At 35.1% G+C, this 12,700-nt stretch overlaps 1 protein-coding gene across 1 annotated transcript in view; it reads right to left on the bottom strand.

Moving 5' to 3' along the window:
- Window positions 1–63: 63 nt before the first annotated feature.
- The window catches only part of PPAT (phosphoribosyl pyrophosphate amidotransferase), a 37,315-nt gene continuing 24,678 nt past the window's right edge, over window positions 64–12,700 (bottom strand). The window contains exons 2-11 of the mRNA XM_027598410.2: window positions 12,154–12,220; window positions 11,350–11,556; window positions 9,493–9,605; window positions 9,244–9,389; window positions 8,608–8,680; window positions 7,899–8,050; window positions 7,153–7,280; window positions 5,833–6,054; window positions 4,701–4,821; window positions 64–3,627 (exon numbers count right to left, since the gene is read on the bottom strand). Of these exons, the coding sequence (XP_027454211.1) occupies window positions 3,431–3,627; window positions 4,701–4,821; window positions 5,833–6,054; window positions 7,153–7,280; window positions 7,899–8,050; window positions 8,608–8,680; window positions 9,244–9,389; window positions 9,493–9,605; window positions 11,350–11,556; window positions 12,154–12,220 (1,426 nt within the window). The 3' untranslated portion in view covers window positions 64–3,430. The remainder of the gene's footprint in view (window positions 3,628–4,700; window positions 4,822–5,832; window positions 6,055–7,152; window positions 7,281–7,898; window positions 8,051–8,607; window positions 8,681–9,243; window positions 9,390–9,492; window positions 9,606–11,349; window positions 11,557–12,153; window positions 12,221–12,700) is intronic.

The raw sequence follows: 12,700 nt of genomic DNA on the forward strand, positions 1-12,700 counted from the left end.
GCATACTATAGCTTGGTCTAAAATGTCTAAGGGGCATGTGGCTTTTCCTGAGAGGCTTGGATTTTCATTTTGACTTAAACAAGAAGGCAACTTTCCCTAGGAGTTGACGAAGCTCTATTTGAAATCCAAAGAAAGAAGGCATGAGATGTGATGCCCTGGGGCAAGATTGTCAGAGGCAATAACATATATGCATATATTATTTTATTTTTTGTTTAGAGGTGGGACTTGGTATGTTTATTTTTAAAATAGACTATATTTTAGAGCAGTTTTAGTTCACAGCAAAATTGAGCAGAATACAGAGTTCTCACAAACCCCCTACCCCCACACATGCATAGCCTCCTCCACTATCAAAATCCCCCACCAGGACAGTACATTTGTTTCAACTGATAAACCTACATGGACACATCATTATCACCCAAAGTCTATAGTTTACATTAGGGTTTACTATTGGTGATGTACACTATGGGTTGGAAAAAATATATAATGACATGTATCCACCATTATAGTATCACACAGAGTAGTTTCACTGTCCTAAAAATTCTGTGCCCCTCCTATTCATCCCTTCCTCTCCCACAGACCCCTGGCAACCACTGATGTCTCCACAGTTTTGCCTTTTCCAGATTCACACAGTAGGTAGCTTTCACAGATTAGCTTCTTTCAACAGATTGGCTTCTTTCACTCAGTAATATGCATTTAAGTTCCCTCCATGTCTTTCCATGGCCTGATAACTCATTTCTTTTTAGGACTGAATAATATTCTATTCTCTGGATGTATCACAATTTATTGATTTACCTACTTTAATTTGATTTAAAAAAAAATTCCCCTGACCACAAACACATACACATACACATTTTGGAAATCTAAGACACCTCTTCTGTTACACTCCCCATTCCCACTAGTATTTCTGCAGACTTACTACTTACTACTTACAACTTACTACTCTTATAGTGCTTACTTAGCATTACATTTTAAATAACTTTATGTGTCCTTTCTACTCAGCCAGGAGTTTTTTTCTGTTCCTAAGCAATGGCCTATTTATTGCAATGTCTGGATCAGAGAAATAAGATCTGACTAGCTGGTGTGAAGAAGGGAGCCTGGATGTGACTATTCCTGTGCTATTCATCATAATGCACTAACTAAAGGTCACTATTAAAAAAAAGCAAACACACATATTTAAACATACTTATTACATGTATTTGTCACCAACGCATCACAATGAAGTCACAAAAAAGTAGGCTTAGTTTAATTCACAACAAGATAGATCCTGTGAAAACACATTTTTCATCTTTGTGATTTTCAATACTCTGCTTATTTTAATTTAAAGCAGTTAAACAACATTTGAGTATATGTATAAAACTGTAATTTAATTCAGACTTCAGAAACTTGGGAAATAAAAGGTCATGATGGAGAAACATTAAGAAATTTGTAGAATTACCAAACTCTCACAGTACCTTAATCCTTTATAAAAGCATCTCAGTAAAACAAAATAAAAACAATGGGAGACAAAAACTATGGAAAACACAAAAGTCAAATCAGAGATTTTGGTTTAGTACTTTCCCTGAGTCTCTTGTTTTTAAAAATCAAATGTAACTGAGGCCAATTCAAAATTGACCCACAGGTCTTGCCTCCTCCATGCTGACATGAGGAATACATTTAAGACAAGAGGCTATATACTCAAATGGTCCCAGGGCTTTATTCAAATGCCAATTTGCTTATGTCACTGCCACAAGGTTATGTGACCTGCTGCTGCCTGCTGTGCATGGGCTTAAAGAGCTGTCAAGATTTTATCTTGGCCTGCCATAATATAACATATGAGACTATATACCAAATGAAGACAGAAGATTTCAGTTATTAATAAATATTAAATTTCTAAATGGATTTGGACACTATATACATCAAATTAAGGTAACTTAACACAGAAACAAACACTTTTATGTTTTAAAAAATCTTACATAAACAGGGGTTGGGGGCAGGTCAACTTAATATTTTAAATCTCAGATGTTACAAGAAAACACTTTTAAAAATTGTTCAATCCCAATAGAATAAAGTAGAAAAGTGATAAGGTGATGCTTAGAATTAGATGGGCATGCTAATTCCGAAATAGTTGTCACCTTGATTCTTAAGCAAAATTGGCCCCTACAATGTTTCTACTTGATCACTTAATTGCAACTATGTATATATATTTATACATACATATGTGTATATGTTTGCAAATGATCAAGCAGTTCATTAAAAGAAAATATAATTCATAAGGATAAAAGGGTTGTTAGAATCTAAAAATTTTTTACTTCAAATGTACTAGGTTACTTGCTGGGTTTATACTATAAGGGCACTAAGTAGTATGAATCAAATGTACTTTATAATCAAATGTAGGAAAGCACCTTCCACAGACATGTTTTTAGAATCATTTTTAAGACATCTCAAAGACAGGTGGCAAAGCATTGCTAAACCGTCTCCCTTCATCATAATGAAATCTCAATTTCAGAATAACAGCCAACATTTCAAAAACTAATAATCATGCACTATCTTAAAATTGAGGGGTGAAATGATGGCTCTAACCACCAAAAGTATGACACTTTTTCACATTCCTATTAATTATTTAATCTTGTAATATAAGTACCCCATTGCACAGGCGGGAAAAGTGAGGCACAAAAAGGTATGTATTTGTTGTTCTTGTTTTAAGTTTTGTTACACAGGGAAGCCAAGGTCAAAACCACACTGAGAACTCCAAGAGCCTGACACTTTTGGGATATAATGGATTCAAGGTTTGCATGAAATGTTATATTTAACTCATGTCCTGTTTACATCACACCACCTTAGTCTAACCTCTTGCAAACTCTTTAAAGCATGGACCTGGCAAATGCCACGTACCCCACCTTCTCTGACCAGGTAAAAAAAGGCTAGCTGATGTTTGTGCGTTAAAAAAAAAAGAACAAAAAACAAAAGAAACACCAATGTTGCAGTATTATTTACGATTAGCAAGGTTTCAATCATGAAAATATTCCACAACTGAATTTCAATAACTTTCAAGAAACATTCCACAAAATTCTCTAAGAATCTGTGGGAAGGTATAGTGCCTGACAATCCTCACTAAAACAGAAATTTACCTATTCTTTGCATTATTGTTGCTGATGCGAAATTATATGTATATGATCTCAGAAGTGGTAGCCTCAAAGTACTAAACTACTAAATAAAACTGAAAGGATCATCCAAATTCCTAGATAACACCAAAATATTTATCTAGGATTGTTAAGGAAAGCATAGCACTTTGGTACTCTTTTCAGAACTCTCAAAACTTATAAAGGTAAACATAAGCGTGTGGCATTTTACATCGTTTCAAGGGAGTAACAGTAAATGGATAGGATATTAACCACCACTAAAACTTCTTGACCAACTTTATATCTTGAAAAATCTTATCTGTCCCTACCAGCTACCATTCCAATTCCACAGGGTATTTTCCAGTGAGACAAGCTGTACAATGACCATTCTTTTCAAAGCATTCCAGACCATTCCCATTCTCTTGAATCATAATATCCTGCTTTTCCACTTTCTGTTTTTTAAACTTTATCCCTTCTTGTACAGATGAAACCAGTCCTCCCACTGACAGATATACAACACTGTTTGCTCCTAAAGGAGGAAAAAAAGAAAAAGGAAAAGGACATTACACTTCCTTTAGAAAGGATGAAATGCCTCAAAAAATGACAGTTACAAAGAGAAAAACTCAAGCCAGGATAAAAATTCCTCCTTTAGCTTCTTTAAAAGGGGGAGGGGGAAGGAAGAAATACGCAATAAAACTCTGGGCCTTTATTATTTTTTAAAATACGAAATTGGAATTTAAGGGAGAATATAATTTAAAATAACAGTGGAGGTTTCAAATCTAGAATGGATTCAATAAGTTTCGGGAGTAATTTTCTTGATAATGAAAATAGACTTTGAGGTCAGGAAAATCCGGGTTCAAATATAAGCTCAAGGTCACTTACTTTTCCTAAGTCTATTGTTTCATCTATAAGATAAGGGAAACGTGGCCTAACTGTAGAGTAGCTGCGATATTATTACAATAATATACATATGTTCCTGGCAAAGAGTAAATGTTCACAATAAGATATCAATTGGGTGATACTCAAAATATTTAACTGGTAAGGCACAGGCATGTCAAAAGAAGCACCAGCCATAATCAAGCAGTGTAGAGGTACCAAGGTACACTGGCTAAACATCTGTGTGATAATTAAATACTTTATCTCACCTAATTTGAAAAGCAAATGTTTTATCCAGGATAACCTAGATCTCCAAGTCTGCTGACTTCATTATTAAAGATAACTCTAGAGTAGCTTTTCACTTTTCGATTTGTACCCACATCCAAATTATTCTATTAGAATCTATGGTAAAATTGTTTTTTTCTTGGGATCTGATCTTTGTAAGGCTTTAACTGATATGCCTGCAGTTCCCTCTACCTGGAAAGCCTTTCTTCCTTTCCACCTGATCTCACCTTGGCCTAGGTCTCCAATACAGCACTTACCAGGGTGTCTATATACACCAGGCACTCTCATTATTCAGAACAGTGTTCAATATTGGCTCAACATGTCATACAACATGTATTTTTAACAAATACTGGACACTGTTTTTTTTATTACAAGTGTAAAGACTGACAAGCTTTGGATTTTCTGTTAATAAATAAAGTTTATAGAAATTTTAATACCTACCCAGATATTTTGCAAGATGTTCAAATTCAGGTTTATTGGCAATAAGCTCTTCTTTTGTTGGTATGTTTATTCCCATAAAGCATGGATATCTAATTGGTGGTGAAGCCACTCTAATGTGTACCTTGAAAAGAAATCATTTTCACATATTATTTTGACATGCATTTTAAGAATAATCGTGTAAGGGGCGCCTGGGTGGCTCAGTCAGTTAGGAGTCCAACTCTTGATTTTGGCTCAGGTCATGACCTCAGGGTCATGAGACTGAGCCCCGATTCAGGCTCCATGCTCCCCATGGAGCCTGCTTAAGATTCTCTCTCTCTCTCCCCCTCTGCCCCAACCCCCTCACACACTCACAAACTCTTAAAAAAAATCTGAAAAGATTATCATAATCATAATAACAGTCATAAAAAAGTTGGAAACTCATAATTGCACTTTTTTTTTTATTCATTTATTTACTTTTTAGAGAGAGAGAGCACACACACAATCATGCAGGGCAGAAGAGGCAGAAGGAGAGGGAGAGATCTCAAGCAGATTCTATGCTGAGCACAGAGCCCAAGGCCGGGCTTGATCTCATGACCCTGGGATCATGACCTGAGTGGAAACCAAGAGTCAGACTCTGAAATGACCGTACCGCCTAGGCGTCCATCATAATTACAATTACCTTTAAAGCTTTGTATAAAGATTGCCACTGCTTTCCATGCCACTTTCTCCTACAAGAAACTTTTTTTGAATCCATTCAACTATTAGTTGTAAATTACATCTCTTCTGTAATTTTTATTTTTTAAAATCACTTCTGTAATTTGAATTACTGAGATATTTAGAGTTAGAATAAGCTCTGAGGTTTAAAAATATAACCCAATGTGGCAAATTTATTACACTAGGATTTGTTCTGCATCTTCAAAAAGAGAAATACTCTAAAAATTTAAAAAGCACTCTATTTTGTGGTTTTAGTTTTTAAAATTACATACATGTTTTCCAAGTTACTGCACAGTTATTACTAAACCAACTTATATGAAAGATGACAATTTATTATATTGAACTATCCATTTTCATTCACTGTACTAAATTGCAATTTTTTTGCCAGTATCCTGTTGTTAATTATCAGTACTTTAGGATATGTTTTAATATTACTTACCTCTTTTGCACCAGATTCTTTGAGCAATTTGATTATGGGTGAAATGGTATTGCCTCTTACAATTGAATCATCTACAAGAACAATTCTTTTGCCTTTAAAGTTGTCCGACAATACTCCAAATTTTTTTGCAACACCAAGCTGTCTTAACCTCATGTTTGGCTGAATGAAGGTTCTTCCTACATACCGGTTTTTACATAGCACTTCCACATATGGAAGCCCACACTGATAGACAAGAAATAAAAGGACAATGAGCAGCAATAGAGAACCCTAAGTTCCTATTTTCTCTAGGTCATGCTTCCGTTATATGTATACAAACAACTGAAATTGCTATTCTGAACTCTCCAGTAACAGATTACAATTTTCCTTCACTATTTAAATTGTAGGGAAAACAGGCAAAAAAGAAATATCATTCAAAGTAATATACTCAGTGGGAAAACCAATTCATTTTGCCAGGAGTTATAATGCTTTTAAACAAATATTTCTCTGTCCTGGAAGGGAACACTAAGCGTGTGAAGACATGACAACAATAAATCACTGTCAGAAAAATTCACAGCAATTAAAAATTATCAGCAAGAAATGAATTAAAACCAGTATGCAAAGGATATACTTTCTGAGGGGGCAGGCAGGGATTTATCCATCTTTCAAGGTAATACTAACCTAAAATGTATGTATATTATTTCTTTTAAAAACGAATACGCTAAACTTTTCAACCTAGTGAATGCTGAGCCGGACACCCCAGGATCACTATAGTTATATTATCTACCTGGTTATGAAAAATGCAATTAAGCATAGTACTAAAAATATTACATTAAAAAAAAAATGTTTAAGAAAAAAGGGGAGCCTGGGTGGCTCAGTCGATTAAGCGACCAGCCCTTGATCTCAGCTCAGGTCTTGATCTCAGGGTCGTGAATTCGAACCCTTGCACTGGGCTCTGTGCTTGGCGTGGAGCCTGCTTAAAATAATAAATAAATTTAAAAACATTACACAAAATGAACATAAATGGCTTTATTATCACCCATACTAAATAGGGAACAAATATACCAGGGTACTTCAAGAAATAGGTTTTAATAAGTAAATATTACCACTAAATTCTATATATATTCATGATGTTATCTTTTTAAATGAAGAGGATCATTCTGCTAATCTTTGGGTGGACTCCACTAAAATAGGGCCATTGAATGAAAAGGCTGGAAAATAACTCTTGTAAAGGACCCAGCATTTTCTTTCTCCTTACAATGTGTTGGTAAGTTTCTCTTTATATACAAGGATTTCTAATTTCAGTGCTACAAGAGCATTTCACTGCATGTCCAAAGAAAATACCTTTCCTGCATAACCGAGAGCAGCAGGTGTAGCAGATTCCGGAACAGTGCTAACCAAATCTGCATCCACAGGGGCTTCAATTGCGAGCTGCTGACCACAGCGATATCTTACTGTGTAAACCATTTGGTCTGGAAGGTTTGGAAAAGGAAATGGATTTTTACTTAACATGATATTATTATTCTAAGAAAATTAGCTTGTTAGAATGCCATACATGGAGTATAAAAAGTAAAGTAAAATATATAAAACAACTAAAGTGGAAATATATAAACTGGGGAATTCCCTATTCAAAAAAAAACCCTGGCCTTAATATATATCTGAACATCATAATCCTTACTCCTAAAAAGGAAAACAAAATCCAGGAGTCAAATGAAAGGGAAAAATAGTGATCATATGACTTGTAGGTTCAGTCCCATATCCACAACATGTAAGCAATGTGCCTCTGAAGAGCCAGGTAAGCTTTCGAACCAAGAACTGCCACGTTTCAGGGGCGCCTGGCTGGCTCAGTCATTAAGCATCTGACTTCGGCTCAGGTCATGATCCCAAAGTCCTGGGATCGAGCCCCGCATTGGGCTCCCTGCTCAGTAGGAAGCCTGCTTCTCCCTCTCCCACTCCCCCTGCTTGTGTTCCCTTTCTCGCTGTGTCTCTCTCTGTCAAATAAATAAATAAAATCTTTAAAAAAAAAAAAAAGAACTGCCACGTTTCAATGAGATAAATACGACACATATAAAAAGAGATATTTTATTTACCTTCAAATATACTATCTGGTCTTGCAAAATAAACATATTCAAAGATACAAAAAGCCATCGGGTTTCCTTCAGACCTTGGTATAATGTCAAGAGTTTGGACACTACGTTTGGTTATTTCCACGATTTCTCCAGGCAAGACTTCACGGTAATATCTTGGGAAACAATGTTGAAGAAAGAAGACTAAATAAACCGGTCCTTAAGACCAATAATAACATCTATTGTAAAGTACACACAGAGTCCCTGCCCTTATAAAGGAAAAGTGTGGTTCAGTTTAAGAGATGGCTTAAAAAATTAAAAAGTAATATTCCTCCAGCAGTAAATCTAATACGTATATCTATTACCCCTAAATTCTAATTTTGAATTTTAAAAAATAAAAGCCCTAAGTTTTACTGAGTTTTGGAAGAATAGAGGCTAAAGAGAACATTTTTATTCAGCTTAAATTTTTTGATCATAACTATCCCTTGTTGAAGAGATTCTTGATTCTTGCTTTCTAAAAATAGGTCTCATAGGACTGTGAAAACAAGATGCCAGTTTCAGAATTAGAAGGTATTACAGGAACATTAAAGTCAGTGCAACTACTGAGCACAATGTACAAAAGAAACTGCATTTATAGATATGTCTTCTTGCAGACATCAGAAAGAAAACTTTCATTTAAAAAAATTTTTATGGATGTGGAAAAAGTGAACATGCTGAGTGAAACAAAACTTACCTTGCACCAATTGATAAAAAGCTACAAGATTCTGAAGATACCACCCATCCTTCTATTTCTGAAGATTTTTTCTCTGTAAATCACAAGGCAATATAGTTAATGGATTCAAGAAATTTTACAAGAGGATACCTATTTTAAGTGAACAGTTAAACACCAAATACATTTTAAAAATCCATTTCTACAACTTTTTTTTTCCCATTTCTACAACTTTAAGAGCACATGAATCTAACTAGAACTTAGATAAAAATTTGAGAAGAAAAAAAAAACCACATCGATCTTCAACTTGAGCCAAAGATAAAACTAATGATACCAAAATTCTTTCAAAAACTGATTTCAAGGTCTCAAATAGACATCTAATAAGTCAAAAAGAAAATCATTGAAATCATACTACAATCAAATGAAAAAGCTGGGCAAAGGCAATTCAGACAAAACAGGAATGTCCATTAAATTCTTAAAAAATGGTTCATCCTCAGAAATACTCAAAGAAATGTACTTTAGAAATTGCCATTTTTTTTTTTTTACCTAGTTCCTTCTCACTTATAAGCTTCCTATGCCTCAAGATTTGAGGGTGTGCCAACAGTAGGACAATGACTTGGAAAAGCACTATGAAATTACATTTCTTCTGAGGTGCATTACCTTTATCATTTATATCAGATACAGGCATAAGACGTCCAATGCATAAAGGACGATTTCCATAAGGATCTCGAACTGCATAAATAACATCTCTGTGCATTATAAGCAGGGAGTATGCTGTGGGTGCTTCCTTCATTAAGTTTTTAATCCTGAAATTAATTAAATAATTGAATGAGTAACTTCAGTTATAAACACATGCAAGACAGAGCTCTTGTTACCAGAGCTACGAGCTTAGCCTAGTTTTACAATTACCTTGCTACCCAATCTGGAGTGCCATCTTGTTCCTGAGGAGGGGTATACGCCAGTAACTGGGTAATCATTTCGCTATCAGAACTTGTTGACAAACCAATACCGTGCCTCAGAAGCTATTTAGAATGGAGAAAAGTGTAATCATTAGAGGGAAAGCTCCACCTGACCCTTCTTTACCCAACAGCCCACCATTGTACAAAGAAATCAGAAAATCCTGCATTCTACTATTGACATGTATATAGTAATGGAGAAGCACTGCTAGAGGCAATGGGAAGTCTCTGAAGGTTTTTAAGTAAGAAAAAAAAAGTGTTCTAGGAAGTATAAAGAACAGCTTTTGAAAACTAAGTCTGAAGGAATGCAGACCTGCAATAAAGGTGGGGGATAGTAGAGAAGGCACAAGACTTTGGAACTATGATGCTAACATTTTCAGCCCTTGACAATCCTGACCAAGAGGACACATTCCCTTAAGAGTGGTGCACTACAGTGGGGCCTCTCAAACCAGGTTTGTTGGTGGTAGTGCTGGTAGCTACCCACCGTCACTGATTATCGCTGATAGAGTAGAATAAAGGAATTAACCCTATTGAACAACTAAATATAGAAGATGTAATGAAAATTGGCTGAACACTCTGATGATTATGAGGTTCTGAGCAAGACTGACCAGGACAAGAGCATCACCACTGACATGTACAGGCTGAGTTTAAACTCATACTACACATTTTCAGTAGGCAGCTAAATGTGTAGAAGTGAAATCCAGCATCTGGATAAGGGATTATGTCTACAAAGAATAAGCTAGGTATTGTTCAGAATTGAACTTTTGGTGGTTATCTCTAAGTGGGTGAGCTTTTTTAAATTAATTTTACTTCATATTTATACTTTTCTGATTGTATGAATTAAAAAATTATTTTTTCATTGGGGGCAAAAAAACATTTTATTATCATTATAATACTAGAGCCCAAGAACAGGGCAGAAGAAAGCTCTGTGAAATAACTAAAGCTAGAATTGAAAATAAAAGGACAATGAGTGGTATGGAAGCATGGTTCTAGATATTTTCCACACATCAAAATTCACCATCGTTTGACTTGTCACTAATTATCCCATGTAAAATGCCTGGTTCTAGAATGCTAAGGAGATAACTGTGTGTGTAGAACCATCCTGTTAATGAATACCACCTGAGGTTTTTATTTGCAATGTGACCAGACCAAGATCATTGGAATCCAATGGATGCAAGAAACTTGGTATCAATAAATGAATGGCAAGAACGGATAATTAAGCTATCAGGAATATAAATATACCAAGTAATTTTAAAAAAAGGAAGATGAAATGATGATGAATAAAGGTATAGGCACAAATTAACACAGAATGCTCCAAACAACATGCTACGAACAAAAAAGAACCTAAGTAAACTCTCTTTGCCCTTTCGCCAAGTGGTTTCCTGTAATTGTTTCCAAATCACTTTTTCTTATATTTGTTATCTTCAAGTTTATATTCTATTTTCTTCTTATGCTTTGAACATAAGAACTAAAGCTAAAGGGATAGGAAGAGTCCATAAACCCTAACTTCTCTGTTTCTAACAACAACCATATATTAACTTTTCCAAATCTCTACCCTAAAGCAGTACCTCAGAATCATCTTAGAAGCATATTAAAATGCTGACTGACCACCCTCCCACCCCAGTCTCTGGGGTGATATCTTAGAATCTGCAAGTATAACAAGTACTCGAGGTAATTCTAATACAGTTGTCCTCTGCAGTAAGTAACAGGTGGCAACAATTAGAAAATATCCTGCACTAAGATCCCCAATAATTTCATTTCATTTCATTCATTTATCCCAATCATGATAAAAAGCATTAAAAACACTTACCTTTTTCCTTAATTGAGCAGCATTTACCAATTCGCCATTATGTGCCACAGCTATTTTCCCATGAAGTGTTTCAACAACAAAGGGCTGACAATTTTCTAATTCACAGTTTCCTGTAGTGGCGTATCTTGTGTGTCCAATTCCAAGGTTTGAAATATATAATTTCTTCAAATTGTCTTGAGTAAAGACATGATTTACAAGACCCATTCCCTTGCAAAGTCAAAGTAAAAGCTCATCTTAGAAAAAAAACAGACTTGTGGCCCTAGTCAGTAAAGGCTTTTATAAGTTTCTGCTCAGGCAATCCCAAATTAGACAATGCACTTCACTTAATTCCTCTGTGCTCCAAATTCTAATCTTAAATAAGGACTAACCTAATTGTAAGAACCATAAAACATTTTTAGAAAAAAATTTGAGGTGAAATTCACATAACATAAAATTAACCATTTTAAGGTAAATAATTCAATGGCATTTAATACATTCACAATATTGAAGTGCTTGTTTTATGAGATTCTTTTCATTAAAACATTGAAGAACAGAAATTTGTCGAATATAATCAACTAAATCAATTGCATTTTAAAAATTCAAAGCATGTTAAAATATTTAAGTAAATGACCTGTTTCAATGAGTCAGTCTAGCAAACTACCACGCAGAAAGAAATGCACCCTCATTTGACAAATGGAAACGGCTGATCAAAGAGTATGACTTCTATATACAAATTATTTATTCAAATTTCCTTCCCCCACCAACATACGAGTTATCACCTGGCTGTTATCTTTATTATCAACATTTCATTATGTTCAAATATACCTTGTGTGTTTTGAATGTTGGTACTGAATTCCCATCGCTGGTCACAATACCAGCACTCTCCTGACCCCTGTGAATATAAAAAGGCATTAACTGTTAAATATAAATTTACCTCATTGATAAGCTTATGAAGCATACTTTTCTCAAGAGCATCCAGGAACTGACAACACATTACATGCTAGTGCCACTTGACTCATGATGATGTGACTAGCAAGCAGCAGAAGATAGTGTCTGAGTTCCAACTAACACACCAGGCACTGTCGTAAGCCTTTACATGAATAATCTAATTCATCAGGCTCTCACAACAATCCTTTGAAATAGATACTATGATTATTATTCCCATTTTACAGATTAAGGACACTAAAGAAACGGAGGTTAAGTAACTTGCCCAATGTTACACAGAGAGCAGTGGCAGAGCCAGGATGAGAACACAGTCTGACTAGAGAACTTGTGCTTCTCATCTCTGTCCTATGTGACCTCTAAATAAAGTTGAGTATGTAGATATAAATGGAAATCTCCAAATAAATTAGCAGGTAAAATGCCTAGGTGG

Source organism: Zalophus californianus, chromosome 2 (assembly GCF_009762305.2).
Source record: "Zalophus californianus isolate mZalCal1 chromosome 2, mZalCal1.pri.v2, whole genome shotgun sequence".
Taxonomy (NCBI): domain Eukaryota; kingdom Metazoa; phylum Chordata; class Mammalia; order Carnivora; family Otariidae; genus Zalophus; species Zalophus californianus.